The 26,356-nt window shown below is 43.7% G+C and overlaps 2 protein-coding genes across 4 annotated transcripts in view; one reads left to right on the top strand and one right to left on the bottom strand.

Moving 5' to 3' along the window:
* The window catches only part of arid4b (AT-rich interaction domain 4B), a 43,022-nt gene extending 41,241 nt beyond the window's left edge, over positions 1–1,781 (bottom strand). For all 3 annotated transcript variants that reach the window (XM_030105998.1, XM_030106000.1, XM_030106001.1), the window contains exon 1: positions 1,586–1,781. The gene's annotated coding sequence lies outside the window, so the exon portion shown is untranslated. The remainder of the gene's footprint in view (positions 1–1,585) is intronic.
* A 362-nt stretch (positions 1,782–2,143) lies between these two features.
* On the top strand, positions 2,144–15,012 carry ggps1 (geranylgeranyl diphosphate synthase 1). Its single transcript, XM_030107311.1, has 4 exons — positions 2,144–2,531; positions 4,141–4,232; positions 6,156–6,226; positions 13,405–15,012. Exons 2-4 carry the CDS (start codon positions 4,166–4,168, stop codon positions 14,206–14,208), a joined length of 942 nt encoding a protein of 313 aa, XP_029963171.1. The 5' UTR covers positions 2,144–2,531; positions 4,141–4,165; the 3' UTR covers positions 14,209–15,012.
* Positions 15,013–26,356: the final 11,344 nt, after the last annotated feature.

The following is a 26,356-nucleotide window of genomic DNA, read 5'->3' as shown; positions in this document are numbered from 1 at the left end:
ATCTCCGATCACAATTCACCTGCCCGCTCCAGTGCCGTTTCTCCCCGGGAGACGGATCGCTGGGTTTTTCGGAGGAGAACTGCTCCGAGAGCGTTCATTTTGGTTATCGCTCCTCTTTCCCTTGTCTCGGTGCGCTGCGCTCTGCAGAGTACACTCGACAGCAAAAATAGAGCGATAACAACACACAGCTCACAGGCAGCCAACACACACACACACACTCGCACAGACACACACACACACACACACACCGAAAACCAGACCTTTACGCATACGCCACATCCAGCAACGTCAAGTTAAACAAAGTGAGAAAAGCACCCAGATAAAAAGTGACTCTCTCCGCTCACAAAATGTTCCAGTTATCGACTGGTCTGGCATTTCGCTGACTGCTCCCCGAGTAACGATGAGTGAGGGGGGGCTTCTGACAAAGAAACAAGTCGAGCAAACGGTTCGCAACAAGGTCAAGCTCGAAGGGAAGACTTGCAACGCAGCAACATCGCTTTAATCCCCCACTGCCACCACCACCACCACCTCCACCACCAAACATTTTTATTGTTAGGAGAGAAGCCAAGGTCGCAGCCCTGCTCTGTGGCTCCTGGTCGCGTTGAATGATCGCGGAGGATACAATGTCATCCGCCCCAGACAATTTGCTGGAGCAGGCGCTGCAAAGTGACTGACTGACTGACTGACTGACTGAATGACTGACTGACTGACCACCGCCGACAATAATGCACCCACACAGCCCGAGCCTCGACCGTCCCCCAGCCCCGTCCGAAACACCGCGACCGAGGCGGACCGAGAGCGTCGAGCCCATTTAAAGCTCCTCTCCAGTGATCGCTGCCCAGTTTGTCAGCAGCACTTACGGAAATGTGCAAAATACTGGTCACGCACGCACACACACATTCACACACAACACCGAGAATAACACAAGTCCCTCTCCAGCTGAGCAGAAAATAGTCGGATCTGGTTTTTCAGCCAACTACTTGATACAAGGTAGTCCATCTGGTCCAACCTACGCTGGACAAGTCAATCGTGCGAAGCTAAAACGACATCGGGGGCACAAAAGAAAGCCCTGACAATGCAGTTTACCTGTTAAACTACACCGTTTCCTCGGTGGTCGACGAGGCACATCCCGCACCCATGTCGAGCGCACGCAAGTCGCAGATTGTTTCGAGTATTATCACTTTTGATGGCTATTAGGGGGGCACCATGACAGGCGCTGCTCGACGACAGCCTCCCGGAGGATTCCTCCGCTCAACAACACAACACTCCGGTGCCTGTCTAAACTATTCCACCTCGGAGCAGCATAACCTTTCACTGCGCTCATCAGCTTAATTTGGCTGCCCACCGCCTAACTTTGTTATCGTGCGGACCAAGTTTTGTCAGTAATTTTCGTCCGTGGTGTTTTTTGCTCGTCGACCCCGCGATTCATTCATTCCCCCAGAACACCCCCCACCCACCTTAGAAACACAACACAGCATTAGTTAACAAGTTAGCTAACGTCAAGGTTGGCTTGGTAGCTGCAGGGAAGCAAGGCTGCTAAAATGTTGAAAATAGCGATGGCTGTGCCGAACAAAAGCAGGCTTACCTATGCTGTCAAGTTGACAAACACTTCTGCTCTTCGACGAAAGTGGATTAGTAATCCATAGGAACATTTATGTAGGAGAAATCTGACAGGTTTTAACGCCGTCCGTTGGCCCCGGTGGATGTTGGATGCGGATGGGTAAAAGTGGTTTTCGCAGAGAGCTGCTGTTTGCCTTGTTGAGTAGCTCCTCGAGCCTAGCTCTTTCTGTGATCCCCCCCCCCCCCCCCCCCCCCGCGCCTCCCGAGAATGATCGACAGGCGTTTTGGTCCCGCCCCTCGGCAAATCTAACCCGTTCATTGGATGATACTAAAAAGGTAACCGCCCTACTCGTGTGTGATTGGCTGATTTGACAGACAAACAGCCATGGTAAAGTGAACCGAGTAATCCTACTGGATGACTGATACAATATGATAGGGAAAAAAAATCCCCAACAAACTACAACCCCCAGCTCTCCAATTACACGTGTATGTTCGATATACATTCTCAGCCGTCCCGTTTGGCGGAACTCTGTCGCTTCACGTTATGAAGTTACTTGCCGGGGAGTAGAGATATATATTTGCAAACGCACATTTTGCGAGGCACCCATGTTACCTTTCTGAGCCGCTCTGCGCGTGCTCTATAAAGGCGCTAAAGCTTATATAGCCTTCAAAAGTAGCTCGTGCTGGAAAGTCTTTTACAGGGCGCAGCGGAAGCTCATTTAGCCTAGCATAGCTTCACATGAACCAGCCAGCACTCCACGGACCTACATGATTTTATAGGGCGGATGCGACGGTCGTCACAGCGTGCCTTACTGGACCTGCGTGGCAGTGGATAATTTTATTATTATTTTTGTAAATAAAGGAGGACATGCTGGCGCATATATGTTAGCCTGCTACGGCTAGCTCGTTAGCAGTGTGGCTCACCGGAAAACGGGACCGGCTCGTCAGAAGACTGACAGACAGCAGCCGAGGTGGGTGGAGTTAGGACCACTAAACATAACTAATGTTATTACAGTGGTGGGGCTATGAACCAGTTATGAAGGGGTTATGAAGTTGGCAGCACTAAAGCAATATTATCTAATACACACAATTCTTTATTTGTGCGTCTGTTTTGCAGGTATTTTTTTAATGACGGGTAGATGTGAAAGTGTCTATTTTTGTTTTAACTATTTGGGCGATCTACCGATTGCGCTGCGCAAATAATGGATCCGTTATTGAGCAAAGATTCTGCTTATCGCGATGAGCATTTTACCTATACAAATCAGCATGTAATGGTCACAGTATATCTCACGCAGGTTTATACTTGCGCATTTTGTTAATTTTCTTTATTAGGGTCTTCCCTAACCTCAATGAAGGATCCACACAAATGTACCTGGAAACGAAAACTTTTTTTTGCTTATAAAACACTTGTAAATGAAATCATTTGAGACAACAAAACACCAAACAAGCTGCAAAGACAAATTGCAAGCAAAATTGAAACAAAGTTAAGTACAAGCAAAGAAAAAGTTCAAATTAAAGCTAAGAGGAGAGCCAGAGCCACTCCCCCAGCAAAGAAAAAAGTTCAAAAATGATGTCTCATTTGAAAATACAGTAATTGGTAAAAAAAAATAAAAATAAAAAAGTATAATCACACCTTCAGATCCTGAGTTAACTGTCAGCTTACTGTCCATCTGTATTGGTGGTACCATATTACAGCTAAATCTGCCTGCATCATTCTGAGTCATCAGTGAAGTGTTTGAACTTATCCTGTCATGTGATGCACATATCACTTTGCAAATGGGGAGTTGATGACTACAAGTGCAGTTAACATCAGATGATGTGGGGGATACTACAATGAAACATTTTTCTTTCTTATTCCACTGCATGAGTGTAAATTATGTTCTTATTTGGTTCAAGTGTCGGTCTTGTGCTGTAAACTATGTGGGAAGATTAGGATCTTTTGATTCAAAGAAAAAAGAGAGAACCATTAATAATTATGTGAAAGCAATCATTTTAATAACCAAATTTGTTTTGAGTGTATTAACGATTTATTGAAATGATAAAATAATATTTAGTACAAAACCTCAGGACATCAGAACACCATCAGAGGCATACTTAATATTAGACACCTACCAGATTACAGTTGTTAATTATAATCTCCTAAAATGTTACAAAGTGTATTAAGTCCTCCATTGAACCCCAACTCGATGTGAGGCAAACTGTTGTGTAAGAACTAGGGACAGAATACACCTTAAGCTTCACACTCTAGAAATAAACCCTCAATATGCATCAGTAGCTGGAGAACACATGAGCAGCCTGTTTACTGACTTGATGGTGGATGTATTGCTTAATCACCAAAGCACATGCAAGGGTGACAGGTCTTTTTTTTATGTTGCTTTGTCAGATTACTAAACAAGGTGTGATTTTGCATTATTCTACCATGAATATGTAAATCAATGAAATGATCTGAGCTGAATCTTTTCTGATTGTAGTTCATCCATGAAAAGTTAAGACATCTTTTTAAACTTTTTTAAGACTTTAAAAGAGCTAAAATTGTCAACAACAATCACATTTCTGTGTTTGTCTAATCTGTCTTTACAGAATAAATTGGTGTATACTTGAAGCAATGGATGTTGAAGCTGCCTCTGACCGAATTTTATTGGAACCATATAAATACTTGTTGCAGCTGCCAGGTAAGCCTTCAATTCTTCTAAAGACAACAGTTTAATTTTTTTGAACCTCTAATCTGATTAATCCAGTGGTTAGAGTGACGACTAAACTGCTCACTTTTCTGTCGGTTCTGCTGTAGACACAGAATAATGATCGAGCAATGCTGGTTAACTATATAGAATCCATTTTATGCTACCACTTCGCATTACATACAGCACTGCAGCCAGTCACAGCTCTGAAAGTGTGGTTCATCTTACGTTTAGAGGTCAGATTATTACATGTTTTAAACATCAGATATTCTGAGTGAAGTGAGTGATGCTGTTTCAGTGTTACCAGGCTTGTGAGCATCTTCAGGAGACTCTTTCTGAGTTAGTAGCTACTTTCCCTCACCCTGTCTGACCTAAAAGAGTAATTGAGTGTGTATTTCATGTTTCACTTCTTATGAGAGGAAAGGCTCTATTGATGGGGAACCTCTTCTTCCTGGATGAATGGTATCAGAGGGCATAGAAGTTCCTTGTATCCTCAAAAAATCTGTTTCTTAAGTCGAGACACTGGAAAAGGAGATTGTATTATTATCATTATAATATAATCAAAGGCAGACAGCTATCCGGCTGTGTATAAAACACATTGACTGCTCTTGTTTCACACTGTGTCGGAGCTGTAATGCGTTTGAATCGTTTGCTAGTTTTGATTGATTTACTTTCCAGTTTTCTTTTTATGTTCTTCTGCAGCAGCAGATGGTCCTCTCTTGTTTAAGTTGTTCATTTGTCAAAGTTGAAGTTATTATATACTTTCCATTTTAATGTTCTCCACAGAATCTGTGAACAATGATTCTAGCATGAATCAATTTGTTGCGTTGGTAATGTGTCCTTTAAGTGCATTAATGGGTTTTAATGTATCATTGACTTCAAGCAATGATTAAATAACAGTTTGAAAAACAAGGCATTCAATAAATAAGATAAATAAGCACAGCAGTGCAAATTATTTAGCATTTCATTTTTACCAATTCTGATTAACCTATTGCTGGTCACTTTTTGTCACTGGAGAGAAGATTGACCCAACAGCAGAGTGTAATTCGGGTAAATAGGACATGTGCTTGGATCTCACTGAGTTGGAACATTTCCTCCACAGCAGTGTCGCTGTGCCATTTACACTCTCAAGAAGAACTTTTTTTTAAAGACTTTCAATAGATCATATCCAGAAAGTTCCTGTATTTTAATACAGGATTCAAAATGAAAACTGTTCAGTTACTTGTTTTTTTCCAACAAAGTAATCAAGGTTATATTAAAGTGAAACACATCAACTTTAGTCTGGAATGTTTAAGACTTCACGCTATGAACACATCACGGTCAAATTGTGTCACGCACACTGTGTTTTTGCTCAAGATTATGGTAACACCATCATCGTTGAGACCCGGGGTGTCGAACTTACAGCCCTAATTCAAATGATATTAAAGTTGCGAAGTGTTAAAATTACAGAACAGACGTTAACTGCATTTTTTTAAATGAGAGTAACTTCTGTTAGTAATTGCTCTACTGGGTTGCACTGCTTTAATAAGTTTATCCACGACACAGAAACACTTGAGGTTAATGTTTTTTCTGCATCTTTGGACCTTAAAGGTCTTTGTTGCAGAGATCGCTGTAACCACAACAATATCCTTTGGTCGAAACTTTGACTATTTCAAGTTTTAAAAGTTGCTTTTTCCTGGTAACATAATCCTGCCAATAAACTGCTTTGCTATTATAGATTTGAACTGTGTTCTTTAAAAATCATTACCGAGAGGACACAGGCATAATTTTAATGCCAGCCCGTTTTAAAACGCTGTATTCGCTCATGATTTACAACAATAGTGGATGCAATTAGAGTTTTTTTTTTTCCTTTCCTTTTCATAACACTGTATGAATGCCTTTTCCTATTAAAGCCGTTCAATTCTGCTCACCTTGCAGGAAAGCAAGTGAGGACAAAACTCGCCCAAGCATTTAACCACTGGCTCAATGTTCCAGAGGACAAACTGCAGGTGAGAAACCATCCATTTCAAATTTCTGTGGATTCAAAGTCAAACAGTCTTTACTGTTTCAGGGAAGGTGAAATGAAGCCAGGCTATTTATTCATTCAATTGTTAATGCGGCTGAGCTGGGCAGCATCATCGCTCACAGTGCGAAGGTTAAGGTTGTGAGTTCGATTCCAGGCTGGATCTTTCAAATAGGTATGAATGTCAGCTGGCGTGTGTGTGCAGTGATGTTACTGGAGACCTGTCAGCCCTGTACCCTGTCTGAGCTGTACTCTGCTCCAGCATTGTTAAACACGACACTGAATAAAGTGGTATAGATGGTGTATGTATGGTTGGATGGATAGAGCTTTGAGTTTGAAGTGTTGGTTTTGAACAACATTCATTGGTAGTATCTTATGACTGTGATTAAAAACCCTTCCTCATTTCTCTGTGAATGTTGAACCTTTCAAGCCCTTTTTTTTTTCTCTCTCTCTTGTGGGTCGCTACTGGGAACAGTGTACACAATGGATTTTTCCATTACAGAGTGATGTTGGGGGCCCAAAAACCAAAACGGGAAGCTAAAAGAGGACACATCACTCTCTCGCTCTGCAGAGGAGGTTGTCACGGCAATTTGTTGTGGTTTTTGTACAGCGAGTGAGCTTCATGAAATTTTTGACTGCTCAAAGGCACAACTCCTGAACTGCTGCCCACGTTTAGTGAAATCGGTCTGACATTGTTTTGGTGAATGGATGTTGGTCCAGTCAGAGGACAGTGGGCTTTGTTGGTTAACATGAGATTTTATTTGACTAACAATATCAAGCTGTATCAGATCAGAGCTTGTTAAGTTGCTCACACAGTTCTTTGATCGTTCCTGTAATGCGGGGCACCACCCGCAGAACCGCACAGAATAACGCCGTGAACTTGACAAAAGCATAATTTACATAAAAATGTTTCCTGGACTTAATTAAACATTTAGGACAATGCCAGGGAACAATGGCTTTGTGAGCTGCTATCCAAACACAGTTCGGTACAGTACAGCTTGCACATAATACAGACATCAGACTTTCAAAACAAGCTTCACACAAATACTGTAGCTTTTACTTTTCATGGAATAATAAAAATGTAAATCTTGCTTATAATTTTAGTTGGCTCCTAGTCCAGTTATGTCAGTTTGTAATGTGTATGGCTTTAGTTAATAAATCCACTTCATTGTACTTTCAAACGTCACTTTCCTGTTTCTGCGCTCACATTCTGCACACATTGTTGTCTGGTCATGAGACACTGAGCCTCCCTCCTCCTACTGAATGGACTCGGTGAGTAAGTTCAACGTTCGTCTGTGCCAAGTCAAATTTTTGTGTCATCTGCTGCCTTCTGTTCCGCTTTCTTTTCCTTTACATCTGTTAAGAGAAACCTCTAAGAAAAGGCTCGTTTCTCGAGGGTGAAAAAAGATTACTGGAGTACAGGTGGTCTTTAAAGATGGCTTTCAAGATGAGAGTGAGGGGGGGCTATTGCACTAAAGCACTGTGATGGTGGTGTGTTTTTAAATCAACACATTGTTGAAAAAGATTGTTTTGTGATTCAGATGCAAATTGAGGCCGTTAATGAGATATTTTGTTTACTGGATGTTGAACAGTTCCGTTGCTGTATTGGACAATTGTGCCAAGAGGGGGCAGAGCCTCAGGGAGAGCTCTCTGTTTCCCCCTCCTTTACCTATGGTCATGATGAAAGAACAAGAAGCTGAAATGAGGCTTCCTTGTAAGGTGGCCTGACCCTGCGTGCCATCTGGGGAAACACAAAGTAGTACTTATCCACTCTGAGAGGAGCCAGGTGAGGTTTTTGGAGGATTTCATTAAGATGCCTCCCGGTCGTCTTTTGTTGGGAGTGTACTGTGGTGAAGCCTCAGGGTCGGCCGCAGGACCTTCTCTAAAAAGATAGACTGATGGATTAAGCGCAAACCAGTCAGTCAGGTATAACAGACACACCGATCTCTGCTTCGCACAATTCAGGGGTGCTGAAGTCAATCCCAGCCGCAAGTCCATCTCAGAGCAAAAACACAGCCTCACACGAACACCTACAAGCAATTTAACATCACATATTAGTCTCATTTGCATGTTTTGCACTGTGGGTAGAAACCAGAGGGAAAAAAAAAACCTTTTACACAGAGGGAGAAGGTGCAAATTTTGCAGTGTAAAATGACACTTAAAGTGAAGTGTTGTTGTGGTACCTTCAGAGGGATGGCAGAATCCACGATCATCTAAGGAGAAACTCTAAAAAAAACCTTTTTAAATGGATGATGGTAGGTAATTGTTTGTCGATGCAGTGTATTCTAGATGATTTAGTAAAAGGCTGTTTGAAGGAAACATTTGGCAGCATTTAGCCATTGTTTGCTGATGGAATTCCGACACACTGTACCCACATTAAGCTCCAGTGAGAGACTGCTGCTTTTTCAGCTTCTTGTGCTGCCGAGTACCTCTGTAGAACAGGGATTAGCATGATTCAGACCGCAGACGGCTTCCCAGGAACGCCTCCACTCATTCATCGCAGCGTAGGAAATCTTAGACTGCGTTGGAAATATTCAAGCACAAAGCAGACTGATTGGCATTTTTGTTTTTTTTCCATTGAAATAATTTCAGATTGCCCATTCAAGTTTTGTCAACCTTGTCATTTTCCCCCAAGGGAGCACAGGCGATTGACCTTATTGTAGCAGTCGGACAGAAACTGTGGTGGCGTCATAATGGTCTTGTGTGCCGTTACAAAGACTCGGATGGATTTCTAATCTGTATTTTGTAAATCTGCATGACTTCAATGGTGCAGAATCTTAAGTGCTGAACCCTTCAGGTCTTATTATGTCGCAGCTCAACAGGTCTCCATTTGTCTTGAATGTTTTATGAACCCTCCAGACCGGAGAAATCCCAGTTCTGAAGCGCAGCTCGAGGGTCACGCTGTTGTCTCCAATAGTTACTTTCAGTCTGTAAAGAAAAAGTCCTAGCTCTTCTGAGTTACCTCCTGAAGTAAAAAAAAAAAAAAGAAGAAAAAAAACATAACAGGGTGCATACGTGTGAGAGTAATGAAGTTGTCTCCCTGCTCTGACAAACTATTAGACATTACAGATCGATCCTGTCACGTCAGGCCTTCTCCTGCTGCATCCATCTCATTCTGCTCTGAGATACATATTTAATCGCTGCTGCTGCTGCTTCAGATCTCAGAAAATTAATAAAATGAGTGATTTAACATTCAAAGTGGCATCTTTGATTTGTTTGTTTTGGTTATACTGTAGATGCACCTCTCTTATTGATTGTAGTGTTGGAATTTCTGTTTCAATGCGCCGTGTGGAAAGAAGATATCAGTAAGGAGTTTGGATTTTGTATATGTCCTCGCAGTTCATGCATCCTACATTCACATGTCGATTTGATCCAAGTCTGTATGTTCTCCAGGTAATTCCACTTTAGACAGAACGTCCCTGTTATGTTCCAGCGGGCGGCTGAGGTCTGAATCTGCCTCACATATCAAAGACCTGTCTCGCCCCGTGGCTCCCTCCATCTCTGTGTAGCAGCTCTGTAAACTCCGGCTGAACCCATCACGCACACTGAGAGCACTCCTCTCGTCATCATTAGCACGCTGCTGCCAAGAAGTCGCCGCCATGGAAACAACCGTGCCTTCGGATGGATGCAGACAGTGACAGTGGGACTCGGGTCTCATTCATGCGACGGTGCATTTTTTTTTTTTTTTTTATCGGAGCCCATATGTGCCGCTGTACGGCGCAGGTCGTGGATGTTCAGGAAATTCCCTCGGCTGTGTTCATCAGTTGCCTCGTGACCTTTAGCCGACTGCTTTCTTTTTGTTCTCTCTGACAATGTGGAAAGGTTAGTTTTTTTATATATACTGTCTTCCTGTGAAAGCTTGCATTCATGTGCTGCCTCGGGCTATGAGCTTCTCACAAGCTGTTTCTCTGCAAACAACCGGGGTGACAGGTCCACATATAAAATCTGATGTGGAGCAACTCATAACTGATGGACAGTGTAATAATAAAGAAAACGCCCGGATACGACCTGCAGTGTGTTAAGAGGGTCATCATTATGGGAGAGCTATAAGATTGAGCAGATATTCTCAGAGTAAATCCTGGTTATAGCTGCATGGAGCCTTTGCAGCCCGTCCGTGTTGTTGGCTTTCTCAGGAAACAATTTAGCCATAGTACTTCATCTCACACATCTCATCTGTTATCAGTTTAATTAGTAGGTGACAGATTAAACAATAACCACACTCAACAAATGTGGTGTTTTCTGCATGAAACGACTCCTCTGCTCATCTCCCTAAATGTATTACCCACTCCATATGTATTAAATCTTTATGTTGACTGTTAATTAGTTTGGAGCTCTATTACCCACACAGTAGATATTAGTCTTTCGCTCAAGCACGCAGCCACAAAGTGATGCGTTGCTGTTTAACTGATAAAGTATCGGTTATCTGCATGAAAATACACCTTTTTGTTTACAGCCAGAGTGCTCCTCAGGGTTCAAGGAGATGATTTGTGGTTCTCCACATATTGGCATTTAAAAGATGGATGTATGGGTAGATAGAGCCACTTGTTGCAAAGCGATAGAGTAACAACAACAGAAATACAGCAAACGGGCCCCCTTCATTCAAAAATAACTGAAAATAGAGTACATATGTGCTCATGCACTGTATGTCAGCATTGTTGTGTGGCCAGGATCCGCCGTGCTTCACTGTACAGGAGATGCCACCAGTAGGAGCCAAACAGTTATATTGATTTTGTTATTGATCCTGAATACCTGGTACATGGATTATACAGTCTATGGACAATAGCTTTAGTCAAGCATTAATACCTAATTGCTTGCAGTTCATACAGCCTCATTCATGATAATTACAGAGCCTCCTCATGTTGGCTTTAGACAGCCAAGACCTTCAGGCCTGGTCAATACTGCAGCCGCCATCTAACTCCTCAGCGGGGATGCTGTTTTCACCAACATGCAACTATTAGTCATAGTCACCAATTAACATCAAACATGTGTTTGGATTCTGTGAAGAACCTGGAAAAAACTCGGTTGGAATGTGCAAACTCCACGCAGAAAGGCCCTTCAAACTCGGAACAGAAGCTGCTGCAGCCTTAATAACCATCATGCAGCTTTGTTTGTGAACATGTATAGCATATAGCCGAGCGGGGCGGACCATTGCAAGGATTTGTGGTGCCTTATGAAGATTAAAGAACATTTGATCGAGATTACACTGCAGCTTCTTGGAGTTTTGTGTGATTTCGGTCTTATTTAACTCGCAGCTGAAAATTCATAAATGAGGAAACAATCCGGTTGGCATGCGGTGTGATGGTACAGTCCTCGATTAGACTTTAACAGGCCCGGAGTCAGTCTCAGGTGTACTTGTAGTGGTTAGCACCCTCTGTGGCCCTTCCAAATAAGACAGGTTTACACCAGCACATAACTGACTTGTCGTTTTCGGTAATTTCCCCTCAATATATTGGACTCGCTGCACTCATTTGTTGTGAAGGAGTCTCTGCATTTTTAATGGACCACTGATTCGGCAAACGGAGTGAGTTTCTGCCTCAGTAACCTCTGGTGATAATAAAGTCTCTCGGAGCGGTGATGGCACTTTAACAGCAGCATTATACAGAGACAGCCTGACTAATTGGACTCCTTGGAGAACCCAGACACTCAATGTCCAGAACTTGAAAATTGTCTGCGCTGGTGTTGGGCTTTGATAGCTGTGGCTGTTAATGCTGAGCTGCTGTTGATATGAATTTCAAATCCAGCCTTGATTGTTTCTTCACACTGCCTGAACGGATTCACAGAGACAGCAGTGTATTTGCAGCAAACCTTTGAACGCGTGACTTTATGTATATAATCTCCAGTTCCCTTTTTTCTGTGTACATTCGTTGTAGTTTGACCCAAAACACACACACCCCCTCTCCTGTAAGTGGCTCTTTAGGTTGCAGGGTGAGCAAGCGTTGGGACCCTGCCGAAGAAAAGGTTGTGTTCGGCGGATAAACTGCTCAACCGGCCCAGCCTTGGCCATCTGCCCGACCCACTGAGTCTCTCTTTGTGCTCGCAGGCCCCATACAAACAGCTTTCATTACCAGACCACACCACTTGTCTTTTAAATCAGCAGAGCACTCCAGCAGCCTGCACGGCCAGCTCAGGACAGCAGACACCTCACGGCAACTCGGACAGCCTCCTCCCTCCACACACACACACACACACACACACACGAAGCAAACCTGTGACTAGTTATTGGGTTGAAGCTCATCCCGATGGACAGAAATGTGTTCTGCTGATACGAGATAGCTACAAATATTTGACATTACTCGATCATGACTGAGTAAATGAGCTCACAGAGTATTTGTGCATTGTCCAAATAGCTCTCGGCTCAGTGTTGCATCGCACATATGCTGAAGCTGATGGAGTCGTAGTGTATAAAGCTGGTGCAGCTTGTCAATACCTCGGCGTAATGGCTACAGTTAAGTGCTGCGGCCTTTCTGCTGAACCCTGCTGCAACACCTCTAATTGCTCAAACCGTGCAAGTGCATTTCATCTATAAACACATCCAGCCACTGTTGTTGTTGATGTTTTGTGGGTGTCTAAACGTCGCAGATAAAATCAACAGCAGCTCTGTCAGAATCGGAGTCTCCTCCAGCCTGGAGTGTGTCTTTGTTGAGCTCTTCATACTCTGAGTGATTGGATGGTTTGTTTGAGTCTTCAGCTACTTACTCTGCTTGATGAAGACTTTGATGCCAGGAGCAGCGCATGCAATAGTGTAGACATGGCACCCTCTGCTGTGTACAACGTGTAATGCATAATTTACACAGAGCTGCTGAGAGCCTCCTACTGTCTCCATTAAAAGCAGGAAGTCCACTTCATTCACATCATCTGTTTTGTGTGGGATTCTGAGTCATCTAATGATGAAGGTTGTCATTTTTCAAGATTTTCAATCGCAGTAAAAACTTACAAGAAGACAAATATTCCCATCAGATTGTTGCTTAGATAAAACGATGAATCAGGCGGTCCAGGATAAGCAGCAGTGGTGTGAGGAATATTTTCTCCTGCTGTGAACACAACACGACCATAAACTGAGTGTGTTGTTCTTTTTTCCTCTCCAGACGTAGTATTCGGAATTTTAAAGTCTTGTTTTGCTACATTCACGTCAGAGTGCTGATCAGGTGCTTGTGTTGTGCTCAGGTGATCATCGAGGTGACCGAGATGCTGCACAATGCCAGCCTGCTCATAGACGACATCGAGGACAGCTCCAAGCTGCGGCGAGGCTTCCCCGTGGCGCACAGCATCTACGGCGTCCCGTCCGTCATCAACTCCGCCAACTACGTCTACTTCCTGGGTTTGGAGAAGGTCCTGATCCTGGAGCACCCTGAGGCCGTGCAGGTGTTCACCCGCCAGCTGCTGGAGCTGCACCGGGGTCAGGGCCTGGACATCCACTGGAGAGACACCTACACCTGCCCCACAGAGCAGGAGTACCGCAACATGGTGCTGCAGAAAACCGGCGGCCTGTTCGGCCTGGCCGTAGGTCTGATGCAGCTCTTCTCAGACTGGAAACAAGACCTGAAACCTCTGCTGGACACGCTGGGCCTGTTCTTTCAGATCCGAGACGACTACGCCAACCTGAGCTCGCGGGAGTACAGCGAGAACAAGAGCTTCTGCGAGGATCTGACGGAGGGGAAGTTCTCTTTCCCCACCATTCACGCCATATGGTCGCGTCCAGAGAGCACCCAGGTGCAAAACATCCTGAGGCAGCGCACAGAGAACATGGACATCAAACGGTACTGCGTGGACTACCTGGAGAAGGTGGGCTCGTTCGCCTACACCCGTCAGACTCTGCGAGACCTGGAGGTGGAGGCCTACCGGCTCATCAAGGAATTCGGAGGAAATCCCCAACTGGAGAGCCTGGTCAAACACCTCAGTCAAATGCATCACGAAGCCGAAGCGTCGGCCGAGTCGGGCAGCACTCCGCGGCCGAGCCACAACCACTGACCTCCTCTGGCGTTGACCGACTCGGCTTGGCTCACGCACCGATGCAGACAAACACATTCCTGAAGAGCTCAACGCACACGCACCAGTCAGACTGCGTTGAGTCATAATTAATCACTCCAGCACCTGAGTTCTGGTGAGAGAGCAGAGCCGCCCCCAACGTTGCCTTTCTCTTCTGTGCCTGGTGGCACTCTTCAAGCGTTACTCAACAGTACACTTCATTAGTTTTGTATCCAAGTGCAGCTGTGCAGTCAGTGGAAGAGACAAACTCAAATAGTTTCAGTTTTTCATTGTCTGATAATTAAATCTGGCTTAAAAAAAAAGCTTGAAAGCCTTCCTTTTGATGTGCTTTACAGTGCATCTTTTTTTTTGTCCTCTTTGCCATGAAATATCAAATCGTTTTTAAAATTGAGTTCGGTTTTGTTTTGTTTTTTTTCCCCACCTTTCTTTCCCTGTTAAAATCAAGACAAGAATATTATGTGTGTTTCAGGGATGTTTGATCTTAAAGCCGCCAGAGTGCCAATCCTGTAGTAAAGACCTCCTCAGCTCATTGGTCTGCTGGTTACGTAACACGACGGCATTGTCTGAAACGTAATGCTCCTAATGCTCATTTCATTTCTTTCGTTGATGCTTTGGTCTGTTTTGGCCGCTGCACTCCTGTCCCGTTCAGATTCAGCACAGCTCGTCTCATCCCCGACGTTTGATCAGTGCGATTCTCTTACGTTTGTTTGTTGAAGCCGTGCGGCGCTTTAACCACTTTATGGATTTATTGAATAAAACTTGAATAAAAAAATGATGGCCATATCATTTGTTTGACTCCTAAAACTACTTTTTGCATACACCAAAGCCAAACGGGAACATAAAGACGTTATATTTCAGATTTATTACTCGTGGATTGAAATGTGTAATTTGGTTTTATTCTCATGCTTTTTCTTATGTTGTAAAATTAAGAAGTAGTTAAACACACTTGAGTATATCAGAAGATAAGACTTCTTCTATTTGAAGGAGGTCTAATTACACTCGTCCATTCATCTTCTACCCCTTATCAGCTCCAGCTGGACAAAGTGATAATGTGTGATGAAAGATAAAAACTTTCTTATGAAAGTAATTAAAAAAACTAACAAAACGTGGTCTTTAAAATAAGGCCTTTTTTTTAAACAATGTGGATCCTCAACAACAAGTGATAGGAAAGTAAATAAAATAATTCATGCAGCACTACTTTGTTACTATGAGAAAAAAACAGCAATAAATGATAAACAGTAATGTGGAAAATAAAAAGTATGCAATATAAAAGGTCACAATATTGCATGAATACAAAAAAAAAATTGCAGAAAAAAGCAAAAACCATCAAATGAAAATAACATTGAAAATATTCAAGTGAACACGACGCTCGTACTCGACTCCTTGAACTGTCAGTGTGTCTACGTTTCACACTGTCGTCTTTTGGGCCTGTTAAGTATTACTTAGCGTTAGTGTCAAAAGTTTGAAGAGATTCGAGTCGCCTTCTATCACCTGAAGTCAAGTCAAGCTCCTCAGCTATACTGTAACTCAGAACACCTTCAAGGGTGAGAAGAAATGAACCCCGTTTTGTGTTTTTATGCATGTGGATAATGAGTGATGAGCTTTTATGATCCCAGTGCTCCTCCAGCATTGCTGTTTATTGTTGGTGTGGGTCATAATAAAGAAGCACATATTTTTCCATCTATACTCCCTCCATCTTTTGGAGTAAATACTGTACATGTTTGCAGTGTTTGAATGGAATTACTCTTTGACCATATTCAGTCTTTTTCTCTTATTTCACTATATATGTGTTTATGAAGGTGAAGGTTTAGAGTCCCTCTCACTGTTTTTAAGTGTTATTTTATTAATTTGCTCCCACAGCAGATCCTCTGCCTCCGATCATCTCCACGTCCTCCTTCACTACATCCCGAGTCTCCTCTGAGGCCGCTCCTCTTCTTCTGCTGCCCTGCAGCTTTATCTCCAAGATCCTTAATCCTCTATCTCTCCTCACCACATGTCCATGCCATTGTGGTGCTTACACTACTTTACCCATCTTCAATTCATTTATTCTATTCAGCAGTCTCAGGTGTGCACCATTCTCCATGTTCAGTTGTAAATATATTTTCCTTGTGTGTTGTACACACACACACATGTCCGGGTTTTGCGGTGACTTTTGTGCGTCGCCTGCGAAGCTGCTACATTTGCACGTCAGAAAAGTCCTTGAAATAAAGACGGTTTACTTGAACGTACAAAGAAATGGTCATCCAGAGTGTATGTATGCATACGATATCTCCTGTTGCATCAGATCTGTGTTTACTTTTCAAGGCAACCAGTAGATCTGCGGCAACGTGCCGACTGCTGCACTCAGCGAGACGGGCCGGCTGATGCAAGTTATTACAGCATTTTCTGCCATGTGCTTCCTCTTGAGGAACCTTGACTGAGTACGCACTGAGGCTGCTCGCCGTGCTTTAATACTGGACACCGGCCATCTAAATCCTACATTATCTGCTGTGAGTTTTTGTCCTCAGCAGCAGAAAGGAAAACGCAGCCCTGTGGACAGAGGCTATCTGTCCCAGACAGCTCTGTTGACTCACCCGAGCTTTTGCTCTTGACAGCTGCAATTCAATTAATTACGTGTCGTTAGGATTGAATTGTGGCTTCAGAGAAAAATACATCTATTCATCAAAGTGTCAGATTCTTAAAAATCTGTGGGGGACCGGATCCACCTCTAATTTTCCTTTCCAAGCAGACATGAGTGCGGGGTGGAAAAAATAAAAAATGCAATGCAAATGCATTTGTGATTTGATAAACAGCAGAGCTGTAAGAAGTGGCTTTCGCAGAGCTGACTTAAGTCCATCACAATAATCAAAGCCTCTCACGGTTCTCATTTCGTCTCTCTCTAGGGGTTGACTAGATTGATTTTCTTCACCCACAGCGCCTGAGTTCTGTTTGAGAGCAAAACAGAATAGCTTTTGTGTGGCGAGCGACATGGCTCACTCATCCTCTGCAAGCTCTGGATTATTTATCGCTGGGCTGTGTTTTACACTTTGGTGTTGCTTGGTAGCACTCCAACTAATATTTAATAAATATTCCGGTGGCAACAACAAATTTTAAAGACCTCGTCACTGAGACTGTAAATAGGTGCTGCTGGTTTTGTTGGCCTTCGTCCTTTTTTTTTCACGCTAAATTGAAATCTAACTAATTCTTCTCTTACTTTTTTGGACAGACTTTGAGTGAGATTGCACAAACAGCACACGAGTCAAAGCTAGCAGAGGAACTTCAGGCCTGAGCTGTTCCACTAGATTGCCTGCTTTTGATTCCTCTACAACAGTCAGAGAGGGTTTTCTACTTACCCTGGTTGCACAGAGTGGTCATTTGAGTTACTTTCTATCATCTGGAACCGGTCAGGCATTTCTCCTCTAAACCCTGGAGATGGTTGTGTGTGGAAAATCCCAGCAGATCAGCAGTTTCCGAAAAAAAAAAAAAAAAAAAAAAAACGCAGACGAGTCTCACACCAACAACCACAGCCGGAATCAGCAACTCGAGTGTTGGGTCGTTTGCAAAAAATACATGTATCAATAAAACTCAGTGATCAATTAAAGTCTTGCAAAGAGAGAGGACACAGGTACAATGCAGATCGTGAGATTTAATGAAACTATACATCTGAGTAGAAATCAGTTTTATTGTGCTTGAAAACGCATTCGATTCGGCTTTGGATTCTAATTACAGAGCGGCTAATTGAGCATATATCTGAACCGGTGTGCCTAATGAACAGCTTGACGGGGGTTTGTGGGATACTGGATGTTTGCGGTGTGACTTCGACCGGAATCAGCCTATGATCTATGATCAATCGTTTGTTTTTTAATTCAACTTTTTACCACTCTGCCCAACTTGGAGTTGTGTGAGGCCAGAGGCAATTTCAGATGGAGGGTACAGGCCGGGTTCACCCAGGATACACAGCCAGTCCATCACAGGGTAAATACAGAGACAGCTACACACACACACACATTCACACCTAAGGGCAATTTAGGAACACCAATTCTCCAAATACACATTTTTGCAGTGTGGAGGTACAGAGGAGCACCCGGAGAAAACTCACACAAACACAGGGAGGACTGCAAAGTCGGCTCAGAATCGACCTCTGGCTCAGGGCTGAACCCGCTCTTATTGTGGTCGGAGGTTCGCATGTGAATGTGTGTTTGTTTGCTCCGTCACTTCAGCTGAAGATGAAGCAAAGATGTGTCAGGAAATTCATCCAGGGTCGTATTTAGACCAGGGCCAGAACACAGGACATAGAAATACAACTGTAATGACGGCTAAACTACAAACAATAACAGTCATAACGACAACATCACAAGACACAAAACCCCAAGGTCCACGAGGGAAAAACACAAAAGGGAAAACAACCTTGAAGACAAAATACAGAACAGATCATCTTCATTCAGCCTCCAATAATTTCAGCTGTAGCCATGTCTTTTTAATGACATCTGGTGAAACTGGACCACAGTGGTGTAGTGGTTAGCACTCACAACACCACACAAATGCTTTGGGTTTGAGTTCAGGCAGGACCTTTTGATCACCGTGAGGAAACAGTTTCTCTGCATTTGATTGTTCCTAATCACAGCTAACCTGAAGTACACATGGAGCGGCAGCACTCTGCGAGCTGGATGGATGGAAGGAACAGTTTTACTTTCAATTTAGTTTCTTTTATCATGAATTCATTCTAAATAATAAATATTACTGTGTCCCTCCTGGTACCCCACACTTTGAACAACGTTATATTGTGCATTTTGTATTATACAGAAAATCCAAACTTTTCTGAGAGCAAAATCCCCAGTTAGTCATCCACGACTTCATGACTTCTCTGGTCTGTTTGTTGCTCTCATCCCGAGTCCAATTTGTCCAATGACTGCAATTTTGCTGTTATTTCTTTCTTCTTCTGTTATTTTTTTTCTCTTCTTTTCGTGAAAATGGGCTTTTCGTGGTTAGCAAAGGCTGAACAAATAGTCAAACAGCCGGACCGCTTGTTGGGGACTATTTTCAGCTGCAGACCTGGCGTCCCGGTGAGTGTCAATAGCAGCAGAGGACTGACACAAAAGAAAGCGAGAGCGTTCAAGGTTTGTGGTCATGAAAGCAAAAAAGAAGGAAAAAAAAAACACATGTCACAAAGTGTGAGCGAGTGGCAGAATCGTCAACGTTGGGACGACAGTGGAAGTGAACGACAGAAAGTAGAGCTCTGTGTACACAGACGGGTCATGTTGGTGCATCAATCTGCTGTTAGGCATTTCTTCAAAGCTGGAAAAACTTCACTCTGAATTCCGGCTCTGAACTCTAATATAGCTTGATGTACAGGCTTCATAAAAAAAAGCTTCTTTCAGATTCTAATATTCATGTCAGCGTAGTTATCATATTCATGTCACTGTTCCCAGAACAACACATGTTCTCATGCATAATTCTGCTGGTGCTCAGTTGTTTGTAAAAAAAAAACCTCAGTGCGTCTTCGTGTCCCACCGGGGATGAAGAGGAATAACAAAGTACCCACTCACTGTACCGAGCAGCAGTCACTGTAGCCTGTTTAAACCAGTCCTCTCCCAGCTTCACGTGGTTCTCTATTGATTAAAGGGACAGTGTTGCACTGCAAAGCAAACACACTTGTCTCATCGTCTGACGGTGTGATCCTTGGTTATCTCCACTGGGAGCTCCGCAGATATGGATGCTTGTGACTCAGCAGGCAGGGGAAGTGTAAATAAAAGAAACTTTTCTGTTGCATTGTGGGAGACATAAAGTCCAGGGAGTAAAAAGTCAGGAAGTCTCGACCTCTGCTGCGTCCGTTTCCTCGCATGAAACGACTTCTTGAAAGGCGTCCAGCCATGTGATAGTGCAGCGGTGAAAAGCCGGATCGAGCCCTGAAACGAGGGGGGATGTGTGTGTGTGTGTGTGTGTGTGTGTGTGTGTTGGCTCGGCTGACACGCTGACACCTCTTTCCAACATGGTGTCGCAGCAAGTTACATCAAAATGACAGAGCAGCTTCCAAGAATCTCATCACGAGACCGATGAGCGAGTTCCTCATCCTCCCCAGACAGAACCGCTGTCAGTAATGACTGACTTAATTATCCACCACAAACACCATCATAGTAAATCTGCTGTGTTCCTCCGGCGGGGGTCGAGTGGCCTCACGGAAGTGTGATTCGCTCTGTATTTCCATCACTTCATCAAAGATGTGTGTAATTGCGTGTGCCGTCTAACAGGCGACCTTCCACTGAGCGTGTCAGCCTCACAGATCTGCGGTGTCACGCGTCTCGCAGCTGGGCTCCGCAAATGTTTGTGAGGAGAAGCGTGAGCCTTCACCTCGGCAGGCTGAGAGGCGCCGCGGCTGCTCTGGAAACGAGAGAGAAAGAGCTGCCGGTGCGAGTTCGAACCGGGAATAAAAATGTTGCCCCATTAGGGCATAGTTGTGTGTCTAATAATATCTCCTCAGTCCTGTGAATCAGAGTCAGTCACAAAATGCTGGTTTTGGATGCCGAGGCGTCATGAATAAATGATTTCCTCCTCGTTTTAGTGCACACAGAGGAGGAAGAGGAGGGGGCACGCCGGAGAAGGGGAGGCTGATTGACAGCTGCGAGCAAGGCTCTGCGAGGAGAGTCTAAGAATCTGGAGCTGTTTCAATGAGTATGCAGATGCACGGCACTCGGAAGACTGCACCATCCCCTCTCAGATCTGGGACAGCTGTGCGCCTGATCTGAATCGAGACATCTTCACTCCGACGCCGTTAGGTAGGTTTTCATTTTATTAGCTGCCGTCACGTGAGAAGAGCAGGTGTTGCACAGGACACGCCCACAAAGTTCACTTTACCTAAATGCTTCAATCACTGTTGCACTCAAAAAAACAACATTATTCAGTTCACACTTTGCTAGCAACAAAAAAACAGCAGTATGACCTTTGACCTTCAGTGTGGACGTGAGCTCCCATCATGTTTTACTTTACACGCAGTAACTCATCCAAGTGTTGGTTTATTTGCCTGAGCTGCAGATTTTAAAATCTTGCTTGCAGAAGAGGGACTTTTCCAAATGGGAACGCTGACGGTTCCCAGCTGCTTGAAATCACTCGGTTGTTATGGCAGCGCAACAGAGGTGCAGACAAATCAAGATAAACATGAAGTGCTCGATCATCGTATCAACCGAGTGTTATTAAAAAAAAAAAAAAAAAAAAAAAAAAAAAAAAACTAAAATCTGAGATCAATTTGGTTATGATTATTTTTTTTTATTTTTAATGGCTTGATAAGCAAATGAAGCTACTTACACTGTGATATTATTTGGTTTCATTGTGCAGTCAAACTAGCGCTCCCACTGCTCCACTGCACGCTGCTGCAGCACACGCAGTCGGCGTCGTCCCGCTGCACTTCTCCCACAGAAAACAGCCCTCATCTGCGCCTCCAAAATCTGAAAGTATTCTTCAGGATTAACGACGCTTTCACGGACCAGATCATCACTCATGCGCCTCGCCACAAATGCTCTTTTCCCCCCACCCTGTGCTGGTATTAAATCTAAATGCATCGAGCAGCAGACAGCAGCCCCGCTACCCGACACACCCTCCAGTGACTACAGAGGGAGGTTGATTGAAATATGGTGAGGTGTGTGTGTCTGATAATGGAGTATATTCTGTTCCTGAATAGCTGCTGGCACTATACGCTACTTAAAAAAGTCGAATGGTTCCTCTGCTTTTCAGCCAGAAGGACTGAACTTTGTTGTGCATTCGGTTTCCTTCTTCCACAGCAGAGTTCTCACTTTCGTCAGACAATGAAGTGCATAAACAGTCACACGTTTTACCTGCATTTTTCTTCTCAAAGAAACATCTTTCTCTTCACCCTTGAAGGACTCAGAAACTTCGTTTTTAGAATGTTGCCAATTATTTCGTTTTTGAGATGCTCCACAAGGTTGTTGTTTTTTTTTTTTTTTAAAGGATTACATTACTTATTTAAGTATTTTGACTTTTCTCAACATCCCGCTGGCCTGAAATTGAAAATAACTGATGAGAATTTAATCACAGTGAAATCTTGAAATTTACAAAAAAAAAAACAAAAAAACATATTAAACTGAATCAGCTTCATTTTAAATTTTTTCCCCAAAGGAAAGGGCTTGTAAAATGACAGCATCCATCTACCCATCCTGTTCAGGGTTACAGGGTGCTGGAGCCGACCCCAGATAAGTGTGAAGGCAGTGTACACCGCCGGTCCATCACAGGTCATGAATTAAAAAAAAAACAGCAATCAAACCAAATATTTTGCAATTCAAGAGTATGAAAAAAACCACGAGAATACCAGAGTGTTCACATAAAGCAGCTGGTTATTTTCTAGGCTAACCTAAATTGTTGATGCCACCAGTGTCATCAATCCTCTGTGTGTCTGTGAAACACACACGGTGGATTCGTAACCACGAATGAACCTCAGAGGGAAAAAGAGAGCTCAGGACGAAGATGTGAACTCCTCAAAGAAGATAGCAAACCTGGACTCGAACTGGGACACTGCTGTGAGGCATGAGTGCTTAACCACTGTATAACCACGGCCAGAGCTGCTTGTCAGGTGACATTGGAATCACCAACTTAAAAATGAATTCCATTGGGGGGGGGGGGGGGGGCTGTAAAATTCAGTTTATATAAAGTTACAAGTCAGAAGATATTATGGAGGCGACCAGTAAAGTTGCGCTTGTGCTCGCTCTCCCGAGTATAAATAAAAACACCGCGCTGCATTTCACCCGCTAGAGCAGTGCAACTTCATTGCCAAGGGCAACACTGTAGCAGAGCTTATTGAAAGGGTCAAAAAATTTTGAATTTAAAAGACTGTGTATCCTGAAACGAACTTTGGAGCTACCAGGTATTCCTTTGGGATCCCCGACGGTAAAACGATCCCATTGCTTCCGCTCTGCAGCGTGGATTTCCAAGATGTGAGGGAAATACGAAGCAGGATGAATCCGGCCAGTATGTTAAAAGGTTGGTCAAAAGATAAAATACACAACTTTAGAAACAGCTGAGCCTTCCTAATCCTAAAAAAAAAATAAATAAAAACCCTATCCGGGAGGGGGATTATTCATGGATTATTCCCTGAAGATCCTCTAAAGATTTCCCCTAATCTTCAGCAATGTTCCCTGAACTTTAAAATAAATAAATAAGGAGTGTTCCCTGAAGTTTCTACCTAAGAGATCTGTTTGCCTATTGGCTGCAATATCAATGCTGGGAATGCAGCAGCGGTGCAGGCGGCTGTGCCTGTGGTGATGGTACCTGTGGAGAGTTTCTGCTCGCTGCAGCAACAGTTTCTTGTTTTCAGCTGATGTAAGTGGCGCCTCGTTTGGGCCTCTGCTTCCAGCTTTGACCTACTTCACGTTCAGAGATGCTTTTCAGCGACTTTGGTTCTGTTTTGAGTTGTTTTGAGCCACTTTGGAGTTTCTTCTCTGACCGCTTCTACCATCAAGGCGCTGTGGCTCGTTCCCAACGAACCCGTGAGACTGCACTTCAGCCAATCCTCTACTATGTTTACATGCTTTAAAAGAGTAATTTAACACACCTACAGTAAAGTCTTTATTTACTGATGGAGTTCTCATTTAAACGGGTTTTACGGGAACAGAATATAAGTAAAACGACATTTCTACCGAGTCAATCAAGGAAATGAAAATGTTAACGTCAGCACATTGTTATATTCAATCTGCAGCACCGGAGATGATTTTTGGTAAGGGGTGAAACTCAAGAAAAGGATTTAATAAATACAATTAACTCCAGCGCCTTGAGTTCCCTCCATTTTCTCAGAGCGGCGCTTGTCACAGGCTAAAACGGAAGATTGCACTTTCCTGGCAAAATATTAATAGAGTGAAAATAAGTCAGTGGTTCAGGGAATTGTACTCCTGTCGTCACTTAGAGAAGATTACATACGTGCGCTTCAGGGCACAGACGCTTCCAAACGAGCCGGGTGTATTAATATCAAACATATGGATGAATCGGATGTTCTGGGTCGCTGCCATGAGCGGCGATCTCCTCGAGATGCTCCCTCTCACAGTTGTACTTTCTCCACTTTGGATTCTCGAGTCTTTAAAGCAATGAGCTTTGGGGAGCGACTTCATGTTCGCAGGTATTGATCTCTCAGAGAACAAAGGAATTCATAAGTAGTGCTCCCCCTCCATACAGCATCTTCTAACTCTCTGTTTGTTCCTATACATGAGCATCTTTCCCTTTAAGATGCGGTGCAGTTAAATTATGATCACACACACACTCACACCAAAAAAGTTATTTTTAAAAATGTACACAGTGGAAGATAAAAAGGCAGGAAAGCAATTCAAAAAGAACTGCTGGATTATTACAAAGGACGAGCCTGAGGAGATCCTGGATATAATACAAAACAGCCGTTTGTTTCAAGTCATTATGACGGACTCGGCTGATTTGATCGCGTGGCTGGATGGGTTTGCGTGAGAGAACAGGACCAGAAGAAAGGATTCAGAGGATTTGGAGCACATCTCTGGAAATAAAAATGCTAATCATTTAAACATTTTACACCATCGCCGAGCGACAACATCCCCACAGCGCTCATCAAACTTTAGACAAATTCAATAACTTCATCTTCTGAAGAAGACGTGTCATCTCCACGCTTCACGACGAAGGGCTTCCAGCGGAATCAGCCGTAAAAGGCTGATGGGGTGAAAAGCAGCGTGCTTATCTATCTGCGAGAGTGGAACAGATGCGCAGATGACTTTGTCATGCAGCTCACTGAAAGAGAGGAGGTGAACAAACGAGATGAGGAGAGAAGAGAGAGAGGGAGAGTGGGAGTCGGAGAACAGAGGCAGGGTCAGAGGCAGAGGAATGCGAGCTCCAGTGTCGGCTTAATTGTGGGAACAGTTTCTTGGCAGGTACGACGAGCCTAAATAAAACAAACGACTTGTATTATCCTCCATTAGTAAAATATTCAGCATCATCTTTCATTATTCACAAAAATGTACAGCAAGGCAATCTAATTGTGGAGACTGAGCATCAATCACACGGCCGCACCGTAATAAACAAACGGTGCGCTGCAGCACCTGAAAGTATGAGTTCAGAGAAGACTTATAATAAGTCTGAGATCTGGCCGAGCCGCTTCGGTCCCATTGATTCACATGAAAAACAAAGATCAATTCGGGGCTTAAACACTTTGCAGGTTAGATGAGGTTGTGGATCATTAGAGGGGTTTGTCTTCAAGTCCCGAGCTCGGCGGTTCGATCCCTCGTCCCGTCCCGTCACGGTGTCCTTGGGCAACACACTGGACTCCGAGTTGCTCTGAATGTGCGCGAGCACAGCAGTGAAAGGTGAGTGAGTGAATAACAGAGTTTGACAGACTACGTAAAGCGTACCGAGGCCACTCAGATCCATCCATCTTCTGTTTTATTTGATTTCGGGTACCGGGCTGGAGCCGAACCCAGCGGACAGGGACAGACATATTCACACCTGTGGGCATTTTAAGGGTCACTAATTGAACTTTGAGTGGGAGAAAATTGGGGACAACTCAAGGAAAAAGAAAAGAAAAAAAGCCACTCATGCTCAAGAGCTCAGACACCAACGTTTCAGGACAGACTCGACAGGACCCGCACTGCTGTCACGCACATCGCCTGGTAAGGTTTAAATAAAGAGTGAGTCATTAAATCTCTCAAGTGTTCTTTATTACCGCTGAGGCTTCATGAAACGAGTGAGTTTCAATGAGTGAGTTTATTCCGCAGTTGTTCCGACTGCGTCCCGTCCCGTCCCGTCCCGTTCCCAACGCCCATCGATGTCACAAGTGTTAACGTACGTACAGTATGACGCCTAACAAACACAGTAAGGCCACATCACTATTTGCACAGTAAATGGTTACAGTACAAACTGTGTGCGTTTGTGAGAAAGCTCGTCATAAATCTACAAATAGTGAAAGGGATGAAAAGCCGAAGACAATAATTTACAAAATATATCGCAATGTAGAGCTTTCATGGTTAAAATACCATCTGACCTGTTTCAGTGTTGCTCAGTCCTGCATGTTTGCCAGGTTCCGAGCTTCCGACACACCCGCATGTATCGAGGAACTCAGACTTTCAGCAGAGGACACAAACATTACATTGAGACGTGTAGGAGAGAAGGGAGACATCTGAAACATCCGGGACCGTGATCC

The sequence above is a fragment of the Salarias fasciatus genome, chromosome 13 (assembly GCF_902148845.1).
Source record: "Salarias fasciatus chromosome 13, fSalaFa1.1, whole genome shotgun sequence".
NCBI classification, from domain to species: Eukaryota; Metazoa; Chordata; class Actinopteri; order Blenniiformes; family Blenniidae; genus Salarias; species Salarias fasciatus.
Note: the sequence above shows the minus strand (reverse complement) of the source record. Positions and strands in the feature narration are given on the sequence as shown.

Coding starts and splice junctions, on each gene's coding strand:
- ggps1 (XM_030107311.1), top strand. CDS start 4,166: ATGGATGTTGAAGCTGCCTCTGACCGAATTTTATTGGAACCATATAAA. Junction 4,233..6,155: donor ATACTTGTTGCAGCTGCCAG/GTAAGCCTTCAA, acceptor CTCACCTTGCAG/GAAAGCAAGTGAGGACAAAA. Junction 6,227..13,404: donor TTCCAGAGGACAAACTGCAG/GTGAGAAACCAT, acceptor TGTTGTGCTCAG/GTGATCATCGAGGTGACCGA.